Source organism: Erinaceus europaeus, chromosome 7, assembly GCF_950295315.1.
Source record: "Erinaceus europaeus chromosome 7, mEriEur2.1, whole genome shotgun sequence".
NCBI lineage: Eukaryota > Metazoa > Chordata > Mammalia > Eulipotyphla > Erinaceidae > Erinaceus > Erinaceus europaeus.
Window position 1 is genome coordinate 77,357,996 of NC_080168.1, and position 16,990 is coordinate 77,374,985.

The 16,990-nt window shown below is 37.6% G+C and overlaps 1 protein-coding gene and 1 pseudogene across 1 annotated transcript in view; one reads left to right on the forward strand and one right to left on the reverse strand.

Moving 5' to 3' along the window:
- COG3 (component of oligomeric golgi complex 3) overlaps positions 1-16,990 on the forward strand; it is a 73,620-nt gene that overhangs the window by 4,937 nt on the left and 51,693 nt on the right. Inside the window, exons 2-8 of the mRNA XM_016187307.2 lie at positions 2,122-2,268; positions 7,008-7,069; positions 8,574-8,739; positions 9,526-9,600; positions 11,342-11,434; positions 12,693-12,818; positions 15,273-15,353. Of these exons, the coding sequence (XP_016042793.1) occupies positions 2,122-2,268; positions 7,008-7,069; positions 8,574-8,739; positions 9,526-9,600; positions 11,342-11,434; positions 12,693-12,818; positions 15,273-15,353 (750 nt within the window). The remainder of the gene's footprint in view (positions 1-2,121; positions 2,269-7,007; positions 7,070-8,573; positions 8,740-9,525; positions 9,601-11,341; positions 11,435-12,692; positions 12,819-15,272; positions 15,354-16,990) is intronic.
- LOC103111853 (enhancer of rudimentary homolog) lies at positions 3,040-3,487 on the reverse strand (annotated as a pseudogene).

A 16,990-nucleotide genomic window follows, 5' to 3' on the forward strand; every position in this document is an offset into this window, starting at 1 on the left:
TAACAGATGAATGTTTAATACACCAAAGACAAAGGTGGCATCACTAAGCCTGCAGTTGTGATGGATTCATGAAAGCCAGGATGCAAGTAGGTAGCTCAGCATGGAGAGTACAGGGCTTGCTTGCATGAAGCCTCAGATTTCATCTCCAGTACTGCATTTACCAGAGCTGTGCTCTGGTCTCAATCTCTCATTAAACAGATCTTTAAAAAGGACTTAATTTTAGAGTGAGATGTGAATACGATAAATCTTGACAGTTTAAGGGAGAGATGGAATATGTGACAGAATTTGAAAGTCAATATACACCAGAGGTCCCACATTCAATCCTCAGCACCACCATAAGCCAGAGCTGAGCAGTGCACTGGTTAAAAAAAGGGGGGGGTGGGGAGACTTGCTTTTCACTTATATGATCTTGTACTTCTGAACCATTGAAGTAATGAGCCCATTATGTAATTAGAAAGTTATGGAGTTAAAGTAAGAAAGTAAATGTTACTCTGGCTAGGGTGTTAACTCAGCAGTGTGCAGGACCTGCACGCATGAGCCTGCACATTCAGTTCCTGGTTCTGTTGTCTCTTTCGGGCTGCCTCCCCTCTCTGAGGAATCACATCCTTGGTCATGGAGCGGTTTCACAGAGCAGACACAGGCACAGCTCTCTCATTTTTCAGAAGCCCTGGTGGGGGTATGTAGTTGCTAGTGACACTTAACACTCCAGATAGATTCTTAGCAGATTTGAGAAACTAATTTTTACTATGCCACATGTATCGCCATCCAGACAGTTTGATGAACAAGCAGTGTCCTATTAGGACATGCCTACAGGCACCCAGAACTCTTCCCCAGGTTGCACTAGATTCACATGTGGGGAGAAAGTAGATGGGGCATCTTCCCGAACCCTTTCTGTTTGCAGCATTCTGAGAAGCCTGTGTTTTCTTCTTTACTCTTCACAATAGCCTTATAATACTGATACTGCCACTTTTGCTTCACAGAGAAGAAATTGAGGACAGGAGGCATTAGTAATTTGCCCACTGTCACACAGCTTCTAAGTCAGCAGGAGCAGGGTTCAAACCAGGATACAGGATAGTGATGTTCCTGATAGTGACTTCACCGTGGTATATTGCTTGACCATGCTAGAAAACATAGCACATTCGAATCCAGGCACAAATCCCCCTGTGTTTAACGGATCATATTTTTAAGGTAGTGATAGTGCTTTTTACATCTAGATGTAAAAAAAAAAAAAAAAAGGTGACTTTTCAGGTAAAATTTCTGTATCTAGAAAAGTATATGAGACAGTTTCTTATGCTCTTAGCTCATGTCTTATCTAGGTAAGCCTTACATTGTCATGTCTTATGGGTTGAAAAGGGAATTTTTTTTTAAAGTTCTTTATTGGGAAATTAATGTTTTACATTCGACAGTAAATACAATAGTTTGTACATGCATAACATTTCCCAGTTTTCCATATAACATTATAACCCTGAAAAGGGAATTCTAATGAAAGAATCAGTCTCTTACTTTTCCCACATCCTTCCTCTCTGCCTCTTAAGTTTAAAAATACCTTTTTGCACTGAGGTAATTTAATGCCTGTATTAGTAGTGGAAGTCAGAGACTTCTAATGGTGTCAAAATGAGGCCTTTTACAGATGGAGTTCTTCTGAAACTAATGGGCAAGTCAGATTCTTTCCATGCAATTATAATTTCAAAAATTACCTGCAAGATGTGAGTGAAGAATGTCAGTGAGTGGAAAAGGAAGAGGGAAGCTTACTGGCATTAATTCTCAAGTGTGATTTTTGCATTTTGAATCTAGTGTTTAATATAGAAAGCATATTTGAAAACAGCATGATAGGGGTTTTATTAGCCTCAAATGAAATGACTTAATAGAAAACATCACTTTCTCTCCTTTTTAAAGGTTTTTATCTTATTCAGAGATAAACACAGAGAAAGGTACACACACACACTTTGACTAGAGCACTGCTTATCTCTGACTTAACGATTCTGGGAATTTTTGCATAGTAATTATGCTGTCTCTCTAGTTCATTATTTTACTTTTCCTCTTTCAAAAAAAAGGGAATGTCAGTCTTTAAGTCAGAGTTTTCAACTTACTTAAATACCTTTGTGGCCTTTTTTTTTCAAGCTCCCAATTGAAGACCTGAGCAGTTTGACATCCCTTTCACTGCCTGTTGAGGAGTCTTCATTAGTACCCGGATCTACAGAAGACATTCTTCTGAAGGGTTTTGCTTCTTTAGATATGGAGGGAGAAAGAATCGAAACTGCACAGCAGGTGAGTGACAGCATTGTTTCTCAGGATATCTAGTTATTTTAAATGTTTCAGAACAGGCCTTGTGCAAAAGGTTCCAATAAAAGTTCTGAGTTTTTTATTATAGTTAACATCAAACCTCTCATGTCTCTAGTAATTCCTATACTCCTGAGTTTCCCCATGCCTGTGCTAATGTCTCTTCACCACAGACACACACAGACAGACCCCCTCCTGCTTGTAGCTAGGCCATTTTCTTTTATAGAAAGCTAGCTTTTTTTTTCTCTTTCGATGAACCCTTACAGAGTTCTATTTCAGTATCTTAGCGTGTAGAATCATCTCTTGGTTTTTGCTTATTCCTAATTATTGCCACTTCTCTTGTCTCCACTTTTTTTTTTTTAATGTAGCTAAAGAACATTTGTTTTTTCACTAACACTTCATCTTGAAGACACAATGAACTATTGTCACCACCCCACTCCCCACTCCACCTTGTAGAAGGGTTAGTATAATGAATATTACAGCAGATATGAACAATTTGAAGGACTGGAACCAACATAAACTGACACAGAATCACCTTCATCTAAAACATCATAAAAGTGACTGAAGTAAAAAAAAAAAAAAGAAAAAGTGGGAGAAAGGGGCAAGGGGACTTTAGCTTGAACAAGATCCCCTCATTTTCTCTAACACAGTCTATTGGTTAGGAATGTACCACAGTAGAAACAGGGTTACCATAATACAAAACTTTCACTATAGGAGGCTGTCCACATCTGTGTTCTGAGCCCAACCCCATGCCCCTAATGCTTCCAGCTTAATTATTTCCCAGCCTGTTGGGCCTGTTGACGAAGAAGCATGTAGATCTTCCCTTTAATCCAGTCTTTGTTATAAGGTTGGTATGTCTGAGTATCAGCTTGGTAAACAAGACAGCTGAGGTCTGCCAGATCATCAATAAAATCAAACGACTGACTGATACCGTGTGTGATAGAGGGACTGTTGGGATTCATTCTTTTCAGATGCTCTTCATACATTTTTACAAATACCTTCCATGCATTCATTCACAGACTCATAGTCTGCATAAGTTCTGCCCTCTGTCCTCTTGGTAGGCTGTACCAACAAAATGGTGTGAGACATGATGCCAGACTTTATTTGCTTGTCTCCACTTTTTGTCATATTAAGAATAAAAGCTGAGTAAGAGAAATAGCTTTCTTGACGAGTGCTGTTTTGCTGTGTGTACAACCCAGGCTCCAGTTCAGTGTCCATTGTATTGATGCAAGTTTTGGTGCTATGGCTTCTTTCTATGTAAAACAAAACAAAACAACAGAAAAAAAAAACAGCTGAGACATTTTCCAAGTGAAACACAAAGCAGGTGTATTGGATTTTGTGTGTGTGTGTGAGAGAGAAATAATATAATGCATTTAATGTAGTGTATGATAGGCACAGAGTGCATGTTTTATAAATAATGGATGCAGTGCTTGATAAGTCTAGTATCTGTTTTCCTTTTTTTTTGTTTAATATTTTATTTGTTTATTAATGAGAAAGGAGAAAGAACCAGACATAACTCTGGTACATGTGCTGTCAGGGATTGAACTCAGGACCTCATACATGAGAGTCCAGTGCCTTATCAACTGTGCCATCTTCTGGACCACTTTTTTTCTTTATTTGATAGGACAGAGAGGGTAAAGGGAGGGTAGATAGCATAATGGTTATGTAAAGAGTCACTTATTCCAGAGGTTCTACAAAGTCCCAGGTTCAATCCCTTGTACCACCGTAAACCAGAGTTAAGCAGTGCTCTGGTTTAAAAAAAAAAGGGGGGGGGGCAATGGGGGAGAGAGTTAGGGAGAGAGACAGAGAGACATTTGTAGCACTTGATTCACTGCTTATATAACCTTTCCCTGTTTCGGTGGGGAGCAGAGGTTTGAGCGCATGTCTTTGTGTATGGTAAAGTGTGCAGCTAACCAGGTGCACCACAGTCTTATTTTGAGAGAATAAAATGTAGCCTTTGTTGTAAGCTAATGCAGTGCCAGAGATCAGTGGGATCTCATGCATGTATTCTATCATTGATCTACTTACCTTGCTCATTTTTAAATTTATTTTTTTAATGAGACACTGAGCTAGAGAGAAGCAAAGAGCATAAATGCATTGCTCCATACTTATAGAATTAAAAAAATATTATTTATTGGATAGAGACAGAAATCAAGAGGGAAATGGGAGGTCTGAGGCCGAGGGGTGAGAGGGAAGGTGGGCAGTGGTGCACCCGGTTAAGTGCACATAGGACTAAGCACAAGGACCTGTTCAAGGACCTGGGTTTGAACCTCTGGCTCCCCATCTGCAGGGGGGATGCTTCACAAGTGGTGAAGCAGGTCTGCAGGTGTCTTGTCTTTCTCCTCTATCTCCCCTTCCTCTCAATTTTTCTTTGTCTTATTGAATAAAATGGAAAAAATAGCCTCCAGGAGGAGTGGATTTGTAGTCTAGGCACCGAACCCCAGCAATAACCCTGAAGACGGGAGAGAGACAGAGACAGAGATATCTGAAGCATTGCTTTACTGCTCATGAAGCATTCTCCCTGTAGGTGGGGACTGGGGTCTTGAACCTGGGTCCTTGCACTTTGTAACATGTGCAGTCAACCAAGTACACCACCCCCAACCCCAATTAAGTTTTTTTTTTTTTTTTTTTTTTGCTCTCATGCAGTGCTAGAGATTGAATGCAGGGCCTCATGTATACAGAGCAGGTACTATACCACTGAGTCACCTCAATTAAAGCAATAGCCTTGCTCTCAGCTCTCAGTTGAGGCCTGGGAGATAGCTCACTGAGTAGAGTGCACACTTTGCTGTTGTACTTGAGGCCATGGCTTTGAGTCGACTGCCACGGGGACACACTGCATAGGGGAAACTTCATGAGTGGTCCTGTAGCGTCTTGCCTTCTCTTTCTTTCCTTTTTTTTTTTTTTTTTTGCTAGTCTGTGACTCCTACATGTGGAGAACTTTGCCTTCTCTTTGTAGTTCTTTTTTCCTCTCTGTTTCTCTCAGACTGAAAGGAAAAAAGAAAAAAAAAAAAAAGAATCCACTCCAAGTGGTAGAATTGCTGAGGTATAACACCCCCACAAAGTCCCAGCAGCAAAATACAAATAAATAAAACAAATTTCACTTGAGGATGATAGAGAATAATAATAATAGAGTTTTTACTAATGAGGGAAACAGAGGGTATGAAAGAGAAGCAGGGCATCACTCTGCTATATGCAATGCCAAGAATTGAATTCAGTATCTTATCCTTGAGGATTCAGTGCTTTATCTGCTGTACTACCTCCCAGGCCACTATAGATAATAATCTTGCACCTTGTCTATGGATTTATTTGAATCCTTCATTTGTATTTGCACATCTCTCTTTAAATTAAATTCTAATATATTGAAAATATTTAAGTATGCATTTTGATAAATCTATATGCTTGTATAATTACTGTGATCAAGATATAAAACATTTCCATTACTCCCAAAAGTTCCTTCAGGCTTGCTTAATTAAGCTCAGTGCTCTGAGCTTGTGGTTTGATTTTTTTTTTGTTGTTGTTGTTTTGCCTCCGGGATTATCACTGGGGCTTAGAACCTGCACTACAAATCCACTGCTCCTGTGGCCATTTTTTTTTCGATTTTTTCTTGATAGGACAGAGAGAAGTTGAGAAGGGAGGGGAAGATAGTGAGGGAGAGAGACAGACACTTGCAGACCTACTTCACTGCTTGTGAAGCAACCCCCATTGCAGGTGGGGAGCAGGAGCCCAGGGTCTCAAACCAGGATCTTTGCGTAGGTCCTTGCACTTTGTACTATGTGTTTAATCAGGTGCGCCACTAACCGGCCTCCTTTTATTTTATTTTATTTTATTTTATTTTATTTTATTTGTTTTTTACTATTTATTTATCAGAGCTTTGCTCAGCTTTGACTTTTTGGTGTTGTCATGGACCAAACCCGTGGCTTTTATGCAGAGTTGGTGCTTTACTACTGCATGTCTCCCTGGCCCTCACCACTTTGTGGTAATAGATTTTCTTCAGGACATAGGTGGTAGGAGTAGGGTTCAAATTCAGATTAAGCTGATACATAAGTCTATGTTCTTAAAACATTCTATTACTTTTGCAATTATATTCTTACAATTTTTATTAGGTAACATTTATATTGTTCTATGCCCAAAGATCTACTTAGATATTTTGTCATCTTTCTAATGCATAGAGAGGGCCTTGTGCATACTGCTCCAGGCTACGTTTTCAGAGTAAGAAAGAGAAAGAGGAGTAGAGTGGTCCGTGATGTGGCATAGTGGATAAAGCACTGGACTCTCAAGCATGAGGCCCTGAGTTTGATCCTCGGTAACATATATACCAGAAATATTGTCTGGTTCTTTCTGTCTCTCCTCCTATCTTTCTCATTAATAAATAAATAAAATGTTTCAAAAGAAAGAAAGAGTAGAGGCTGCACAGTACTGGAGTGTCATATAGCATCTCCTTTGTAGTGCTGGTTTCATACCTGGGCCGTGGCCATGGCAAGGCATATGCCTTACCCAGTATGCTCTCTACCCCACAAATATTATACATTTAATAATCTTTCTTATTAGATTCTGAAAATGCTTTTTGTAGCATGTACATACTATATATGTAAGTAAATCATTGTTTCTCAGCCAAAACTAATTATCAGTATCTCAGTTTCCGACAATTTGACTCGTTTGCCATGGAGCTGCTTTTCTTTTTGTCTTTTTTAGTTTTGTCACTTACATCATTTTATTTACATTTCCAGTTTTTCTCATGGTTTGCAAAACTACAAACACAAATGGATCAGGATGAAGAGACTAAATATAGGTATGTGCCCCTGCGTTTGCTGGCCATCCTGTTTGTTGACTCACAGTCATCTGAAGCAATTAATAACTTGTGTCTTTAAATGAAATTGTTGAAAGAAAATTTTAACAGCAATGTTTACTTTAAGAATAGCCAGAAAGGGATTTGGGTTACTACAACAGGTATTGGGAGTTGTGTGATCACTTTGTAATTAATAGGTTAACAGGAAGGCACACATTGACTAAAACTCCAGAGGTTTGTAGCCAAATGGGAGTTTTACAGGAACCCTTAATCAATACTTAAATGCTCTCTCTCTCCCTCCCTCCTTCCATCTCCTCCCCCCTCCCCTCCCCTCCCCTCCCCTCCCCTCCCCTCCCCTCCCCTCTCCTCCCCTCCCCTCCCCTCCCCTCCCTTTCCCTTTCCCTTTCCCTTTTCCTTTGCCTTTTCTTTTTCCTTTTTCCTTCCCTCCCCTCCCCTCCCCTCCCCTCCCCTCCCCTCCCCTCCCCTCCCCTCCCCTCCCCTTTCCTTTCCTTTCCTTTCCTTTCGCTGTGCTGGAATTTTATGCTTGTATGGTTTTACCACTCCTGGACTCTTTCCCCTCCCCCACCTGCATATAGCATTGTGAAAAAGAGGGAGGGAGATAGAGAGAGGAGAGACACCACAGCACTGCTTATAAAGTTTCCTCTTTGCTTGGTGCTCCTGTGGGGTGGCTAGGGCTTCGAACCCAGGTCCTCTTACACTCTTACATAGTAGAGTGCACTGTATGGGGTGAGTTATTTCCAGCCTTTGGTACTTGTTGCCTTTTTTTTAGAAGGAAACACCCAAGAGATTTTAGGGATAACCATTAAGACAGAGTATACTGTGTTGCTTTATTTGTGTATGTGATGATATAGGGTACATTACAGTTTATGATTTCTGTTTTTCTTTTCCTATTTTTTTTTCTGACAGTTTATGATTTCTAACTGATTGGGAGATGGTGGGTTGAGCATCCGTTGAACATTGACTCATCTTGCTAGATATTCTCTTGGGTTCTTAGATGGATGATTTCATTTAATCCTCATGGTAACTCTGTGAAGAAAGGTATTATTCATATCTTACAGAAGTGCAAATTAAGGCTAAGGAATTTTAACTTACTTATTGTCATAAAGACTTGAATTCAATCTTCTAAGTCCAGAATTCTTTCCAAGACGTTGCATTATTTCTCTCAACAGCAGAAGTGACTTGTTGAGCCCACCTTGATAGCTGGGGATGTCCCTGGCATGTAGTCTTTGAAAGTTGAGCTGGTGATCAAATACTTTTCATGTGGAGAACCAGTATGTGTCTCCAAAGTTGATTCCTTTTGCTGCTTATAGTTTAAAGTGATTTTCATTTCTAAGTTTTGTAGCAGTTGTCAGAGTACACTAAGCTTTTGTGAATACGTCAGACTTTCCTCTTGAATTCATTTTGGGGAAAATGAGACTGTTGTTGATTGATTGTGCTTATTGGGGGAAAATATTATTGCCAATCCCCTTTTGATTCTGTTTTTTAGACAGATGAGGGATTACTTGTCTGGGTTTCAGGAGCAGTGTGATGCTATATTGAATGATGTAAACAATGCTCTTCAGCATCTGGAATCATTGCAGAAACAGTATCTTTTTGTATCCAATAAGACAGGAACCCTACATGAAGCCTGTGAACAGCTCCTAAAAGAACAGGTAATTTGGAGTAGGATAAAGGGTCATGGTTTTAGTTAATATTTTATTTTTAAGTAGACTGATACAATTTTATTCTTTTGATAATTTTCTTAAAATTTCAAGTACATATTGAATACTGCTGTGTATGAGACTCTGTGCTTACTACATTGTCACACATTTTGAGCTGTTAAGGTCTTAGTACAGTTTCCAAGAAGAAAGGGTTATATTAGTTTGTTCTAACTGTTCTTTATTGAAACTTTTCAACCAAGTGTAATGATGGTAATACAGTAAGGTATATGAAAAAAAGAACTTGCCCTAAGATTTTCCTTAAACTTCCGAGTTAAAGACAAAACACTTTGTAAGACAGAATATTTAAGTTACTATGATTTATCTCAGTTATCTCTTATATGTAATTTGTGTATTTTTAATAGACAATAATTATTTTACTAAGAGGTCATGTATACTTGGTCTGTGGAGATAGTATAATGGCAATGCAAAAGACTTTTGTGCCTGAGGCTCTGAAGTCCCAGGTTCAGTCCCCAGCAACACTAAACCAGAGCTAAGCACTGCTGTGAGGTGTCTGTCTGTATCTTTCTATCTGTATTTGTATCGCTCTTTCTTTAAAAGAATAAATAAATAAAATATTTTAAAAAGAGTATACTTTAATAGTATTTGCCTATTTTATGATTGTAGCACTCTAAATGTTATTTTGAAATCTATGTCTAAGAAATCTGTATGATTTTTGAAGATGAGTATTTTTCTTATGTTCTTGAAATAATTGATTTTTCTTTTTAATTAAAATGCAAGTCGGAGCTTGTTGATTTGGCTGAAAACATTCAACAAAAGCTTTCCTATTTTAATGAATTGGAAACTATTAACACAGTAAGCATTGTTTTTTTTTTACTTTTCATAAAATTAATGACATAGTTCTCTGAGTATAATGTTTTAATTTATAAATCAACAAGTGATATTTTAGTGTAATCATTTGCTTGCTGGTAGATATTTCAGTTTTTGACTGAAGAATATGCCATTACTAATCTGTGTATATTTTTTCAAATCTGACTTGAGAAATAGTTCTCCTTAAATTATTTTATTGTTATTGAAATCTTTGTTGATTATCTTTTTGTGTGTATATTTGTTAAAATTTATTAGAGAAAGAATTAAGGGTAAGCTTATTAAAGAAAGCACATCTTGAAAGGGGGAATGCTGTTGAAAAGGAGCAAAAAATGTGTGTATATTATGATAAATGAAATTATAAAATTCATAAAGTCATGTTATTTGATAGAGACAGAGAGAAATTGAGAGGAGGAGAGAGAGAGAAAGAAAGAGAAACACCTGCATCACTCCACTGCTCTTGAACCTTCCCTTCTGCAGGTGGCCACTGGGGATTTGAGATGCTTGTGCATGGTAATATCTGTACTCAACCAGGTGCATCACTGTCCAGTCCTATGAATTTATATAAGAATACTTTAACTTGTAATAGAATGTGGCTCATACTATATACATGTAAGGAACATTAGAGAAAATATTCATTATTTAATCTTGATATAATTGTGTTGCTCTAGTAATAGCATATTAAAAAAACCTGTTCTGTGTTCAGTTTGAAGAAAAATACAGTTCTTACAACACATACTTACATCTCAGAGTAGTAGCCTTAAATAAAAGCTGCTATCTAAATCTCATTTCTCTGTGTTTCTGGTTCATAAAATCATCAATGTCTATTCATAAATCTTGTTACTAAAATTATTAAGTTAATTTTAATTATTATAGTTTACCAAAGAGATAGTAGTGAAATTAGCGACTAATTGCAATAGGAAGTAGGTGATTTCCAAGCTGTTTATCAAGCTAAGAAAGAACTATGAAATAAGTATAAATCCTTTATATGTATACTACTTATATGTATATTACTTATGTTTGCATACTTACACATTTATAGTATGTTGCACAAGATGTGGTTATAGGGCTCATATAATTTTTCATGTTATCACATACATTGTTTGTATTTACACTCATAATATTTCCTTACATTTTACATGTATATATAGTGTATTTTCATAATGTAACTGCTGAAAATAGTGTGGCTACTAGTGAATCCTTTAACCTTGAGAATATTGCTAGTGTTTAAAAGTGGTAGGTTGATAAATGTTGTGAAGTTTTAGAAAATGTTATATATTATTTTAACATTGTATTATGATATGAAATATTTGCTAATTTTTGAAGAGCCCCATTAAATCTCCTTAGGGATAAAATAAATTAAATCATTATCCTGGGCTGGTGAAGTAGCTGCCTTGAATAGCATGTTGCTTTGGCATGTGTGTAACCCAACTTCAAGCTTAGCTCTCTCTATTAGAAGAAGCTTTGGTGCTGTACTCTTTTCCATTTTCTCTCTCTGCCTTTCTGTCTCTATCTAAAATAATAATAGTCAGTATCCCTTATTTGTCTCTTACTGTTTTACATAGGTCCCCATACATATAAGGATACTTTGGTGACACTTAAAATGTAAAAACATTAGTATACTCACTGTTATCTCCTAACTGGAAATATACTAATTCTAATGCATAATTTTTTACTTTTGCCTATATATTTTCTGTGAATTAAATTCAATTTATTTTTTTCCTTAAAGAAACTGAATTCTCCTACATTGTCTGTGAATAGTGATGGATTTATACCTATGCTAGCCAAGCTAGATGATTGCATAACTTATATCTCGTCTCATGTAAGTCATGGCATTTCTATACCTTTTAAAGATATTTAATATTCCTGTCATATCTTTTCTTGAGTTGTAATATAAATACTACTTATCCTTTCAAGAAATACGAAGAAAAACTGGGAACTAGGTGGTGGCACACTCAGCCAAGAGCTCATAGTGTGAAGTGCAAGGACCCATGCAAGGATTCCAGTTAGAGCCCCTGGCTCCCCACCTGCAGGGGGTCACTTCACAAGCGGTGAAACAGGTCTGCAGGTGTCTGTCTTTCTCCCTCTCTATGTCCCCCTCCTATCTCAATTTCTCTCTGTCCTATCCAATAAAAATGAAAAATGGTCTCCAGGAACAGTGGATTTGTAGTGTTGGCATTTAAAAATGAAAAATGGTCTCCAGGAACAGTGGATTTGTAGTGTTGGCATTGAGCCCAAGTAATAACCTTGGAGGAAAAAAAGATGAAAAACTTTAGTAAGTTCTAAACAGTACTTTCAGCTCCTGAGATAATCCCTTGGATTAGATAGAGGTTTCTCCTGACTGCTTAATTCCATCTACATGGCTAAGTGGTTATTAGGGTGTTGAGGTCCTTTTATTCTCAGTACTTCTTTGGAAACATATTGTTACTTAGGGGACAGAGCCCTTTAATTTTATCACCCTCTCTTCCTATCCTCCAAGGATATATAGCTGAATATGTTTTTCCCCAAACTCCTTTTCTTTTTGCAGTGTTAGCTTTGAGGTCAGTAGGGTACTGACAGTATATTTTGTTGAAAATTTCAAATACTTAAGTCTTTACTTTGTGCCAGGCATAGGTGATTTGACTATGTCTAAAACTGACTCCATCTTAATCTTCATGGATCTACATAGGATTTTTAAAACAAATACTTATTTATTCCCCTTTGTTGCCCTTGTTGTTTTATTGTTGTAGTTATTGTTGTTGTTATTGATATCGTTGTTGGATAGGACAGAGAGAAATGGAGAGAGGAAGGGAAGACAGAGAAGGGGAGAGATAGATAGACACCTGCAGACCTGCTTCACTGCTTGTGAAGTGACTCCCCTGCAGGTGGGGAGTTGGAGGCTCTAACCAGGATCCTTATGCTGGTCCTTGCACTTGGCGCCATGTGTGCTTAACCCACTGTGCTACTGCCCTACCCCAGGATTTTTTTTTTTTTTTAACTTTATATATGAGCTTTACATGATGGACATATTGGTCTTCATTAAATTTTTTGTTTTGTCATTATTTGTTTCTTCTTTGTAACTCTTTTCCTTTTCTTCACAGCCAAATTTTAAAGATTATCCTGTATATTTAGTGAAGTTTAAGCAGTGTCTTTCTAAAGCTTTGCACCTTATGAAGACTTATACTGTGAATACACTACAGAGCCTCACAAGTCAGTTACTAAAAAGGGTGAGATGTGCTCTACTTTTTAATTCAGTAACATAATCATTTAAGATTACTATCTGTTAACTAATTTTAAAAGCTTTTTATTAAGTCAGCAAATACATTGCACTTTCATTTTTATTAGGAAAAAAATGGTCTTATTATACATGACCATTGTTCTTATTTAATGTGACATGTGAACAGTACTCAGTACAACATGATAAATAGTAGAATACAATTTAGTCTATTGTGACAGAATATTTTCCATGAAAATATTGAAAGTAGACAAAAAAAAGTAATAAAAACCTAAGTAGTGTAATATATACATTGAACTTTTTGTTTGTAATGGGTAATTTAAAATTTTGTATTTCGTTGCTATATTGTACCAAAGTAAAAGACTCTGGAGTGGGGTGGGGAGGTGGGGTTCAGGTCCTGGGACATGATGGCATAGGAGGACCTAGAGGGGGGTAGATTGTTATGTGGAAAACTGAGAAATGTTACACGTGTACAAACTACTATATTTTACTATGGTCTGTAAACCATTAATCCTCCCCATAAAGGAAAAAAATATTAAAAAATAATAAAGTACCTGTTTAGAATAGTGTATAAAATTCTGTATTTTGCAAAGGCATTTTTTTATATTTTATTTATTTATTTCCTTTTGTTGCCCTTGTTTTATTGTAGTTATTATTGTTGTTGTTGGATAGGACAGAGAGAAATGGAGAGAGGAGGGGAAGACAGAGAGGAGGAGAGAAAGATAGACACCTGCAGACCTGCTTCACCGCCTGTGAAGGGACTCCCCTGCAGGTGGGGAGCCGGGGTTCGAACCGGGATCCTTATGCCGGTCCTTGTGCTTTGCGCCACCTGCGCTTAACCCACTGCGCTACAGCCCGACTCCCTGCAAAGGCATTTTTACTCCACTTTTAAATGTTTAATGTGTTCTGCTAGAAATATAGGACAGCAAAATAGGAGCTTGCAAAGGAGCCGCCAAGGTGCCTCCCCTCGAGAAGTTTATATTCAGGAGAAATAATCAACAGTGAAGGAAAGAAAATAATCATTTACACATTATAGAAAATTCTAAGTGAAAAATTAGGGTGCTAGCTTAGAAAATGAAAGTAGGTCTAGCAAAGGTGACCCTTGAGCATGATTCTTTGCTAAAGAGAACAAAACAGTGAAGGTTATATTAAGTTTTTAGACTTACTTCCTAAATGACATTATCTTTTTGAGCTTTCAGTTCAAAACCACTGAATTTTGGCTTACATTTTACTTACACTTAACAGCCAGACTATGTACTTTTTTGTATTTTTAAAAAATTATTTTTATTTATTTTTTAAATTTTTTTGTTTGGTTTTTTTTATCTCCAGGGTTATTGCTGGGGCTCTATGCCTGCACTATGAATTCACTGCTCCTGGAGGCCATTTTTTCACTTTTGTTGCCTTTGTTTATAGTTGTTGTTATTGCTGTCTTTGTTGTTGGATAGGACAGAGAGAAATCACAAGAGGAGGGGAAGACAGAGAGGAGAGATAGACACCTGTAGACTTGCTTCATTTCTTGTGAGGTGACCTTCCTGCAGGTAGGGAGCCAGGGGCTCAAACCAGGATCCTTGCTGGGTCCTTGCACTTCACGCCACGTGCAGTTAACTAACTCTCTGCACTATCACCTGGCCTTCTATTTTTATTTTTTAAATGAGAACTACGGAGAGAGCCACCAGAGCACTGCTCAGCTCTGGCTTATGGTGGTGCTAGGGATTGAACCTGGGACTTAAGAATCTCAAGCATGTTCAGCAGCGAAGCAATTACAGAAGCCAGACCTTCCACCCTCTGCAACCCACAACGACCCTGGATCCATACTCCCAGAGAGATAGAGAATGGGAAGGCTATCAGGGGAGGGGATGGGATATGGAGATCGGGTTATGGGAATTGTGTGGAATTGTACCCCTCTTATTCTATGGTTTTGTTAATGTCTCCTTTCTTAAAAAAAAAAAAAAGAATCTCAAGCATGAAAGTCTTTTGCATAAACATTATGCTGTCTCTCCAGCCCCATAATTTTTTCTATTCTGTAAAAATTTTAGTGAGTTAGGAAACTGAAATCATTAAGTATAATATCTACCATGTATCAGTCTTGTAACACATTTGTACTTATGAAGTGCTCTAAGCTACACAGAACTGCCTAGTATTGGATGCAGTGAATCACATAGATGATAAATAATTAGGCTACTATCCTACATATATTCAATAAATGACAAATTGACGGAGTCTGAATTCAGCCCACATTTGTGTTATGCAAGGTAAAGTTTCATGATAATGAGAATTGTTGGCACTAATTATTTTTCATTTATAATAATACTATTTAAGCTCTCTTTGGGACTTTTCTAAGCTCTTGGTTGGTATATATGCCAAGCAGTAGCAATATGAAAAGTCATGTTTGAGTAATTATTTGTTTGTTAATTATCTTCTTTCCTTGTTCTCCATGTTTCTTTAGGATCCTTCATCTGTACCTAATGTGGACAATGCCTTTACACTATTTTATGTGAAATTTAGAGCTGCTGCCCCCAAAGTCAGAGTAAGTCTGTTGACAAATAGCATATTGCTATGAAATTCATTTAACCAGCCCTTTTGAAGTATTACTTTATGTTATGCACTTTTCTTTCTTTTAAAAAATATTTTATTTGTTTATTACTTTTAAAAAATTTATTTTCCCTTTTGTTACCCTTGTTCTTTTTCATTGTTGTTGTAGTTATTATTGTTGTTGTTATTGATGTTGTTGTATAGGACAGAGAGAAATGTAGAGAGGAGGGGAAGACAGAGAGCAGGAGAGAAATATAGACACCTGCAGACCTGCTTCACCGCCTGTGAAGCGATTCCCCTACAGGTGGGGAGCTGGGGGCTCGAACCGGAATCCTTACGCCGGTTCTTGCACTTTGTGCCACGTGCACTTAACCCGCTGCTCTACCGCCTGACTCCCATTTGTTTATTACTTACTCGACAGAGAGAAGTTCAGAGTGAAAGTGGGCATAGAGATGAACTGAAGAAGGAGAGACACTGGTACTACTTCTCCCCTTGTGAAGCTTCCCCACTGCAGGTTGGGGTTGGGGGCTTGAACCCTAATCCTTGTGGCACATGGTAATTTGTGTGCTCAACCAGGTGCACCATCACCCAGCTTCATTAGGCACTTTCCTTCTGCAGGAAAAGTGAGCCTGAGTGAAAGGTACACAATTTCTGTTCACGTTATGGCTGTTTACCTTAGAGGTATCTTAGAGATACTTTAAATCACAGAGCAAGAAATATGTAACTCTTCTTATATTACTCAGTTAAGGTTTGTAGATGAAGATACTTGAGTTTAAATAGGTTGGATTTATGGTGAACTTTAGAGGAGTATTGATGGGGCATTTTATACAGAGGAAACAACATATATAGAACAGGTTATGGAGACATAATAAGCCTATATTTTGAGAGAACTTTATGTAATTGTTATAACCAGAGTACATGAAATGCAGAAATGTAATTAAGGATAAAGTGAAGCAATCTGGTACATCAAAGTGGGTAAGAATTTAACTGTAGTATTTTTTAAAATTTTTTATTGAGGGGGTAATAGTTTACAGTATAGTTATTAATACATAGCACAGCCTCTCATCTCTCCTTGATTACTGTCTAGAAGACACATCAGGACCCCCGTGTCCCTTCATCCTGTCCCATTCCCTCCCTCCCAGAAGTTCTTTGCTTTGGTGCAATAAACAACATCCAGTCCATATTTCACTTTAGGTCTTCTCTGATTGTCCTTTGTTCTTAAATCCCAATATGAATCCACCATTCCTGATGGCCATTTTTTCCCTTTCTGTTTTTATTAGCTAGGTCAGAGAGAAATTGAGAAGGGATGGGAAGAGAAAAAAAGAGACACTTGCAGACCTACGTCACCTTGCCTGTGCACCACCTCCTGGCTCCTGTCTTTGCTAATGTGTGATATTCTCACAGGTGTAAAGCTGTATCTTGTTGTTTGTTGATTTATTTTACATTTCCCTGATCATCAGTGATTTTTTTAGCAATTATTTATTTATTTAAAAAAATTTTTTTGTGTGTGTGTCTGTTGGCCCTGTGGATCTCTTCCTTGGAGAAGATACTGCCCGTATCTCCCCTCATTTTTCACTGGGATTGTTTGCCCTTTTATTGGTTTATTTATTTTTATTTTTACTCAGCTCTAGC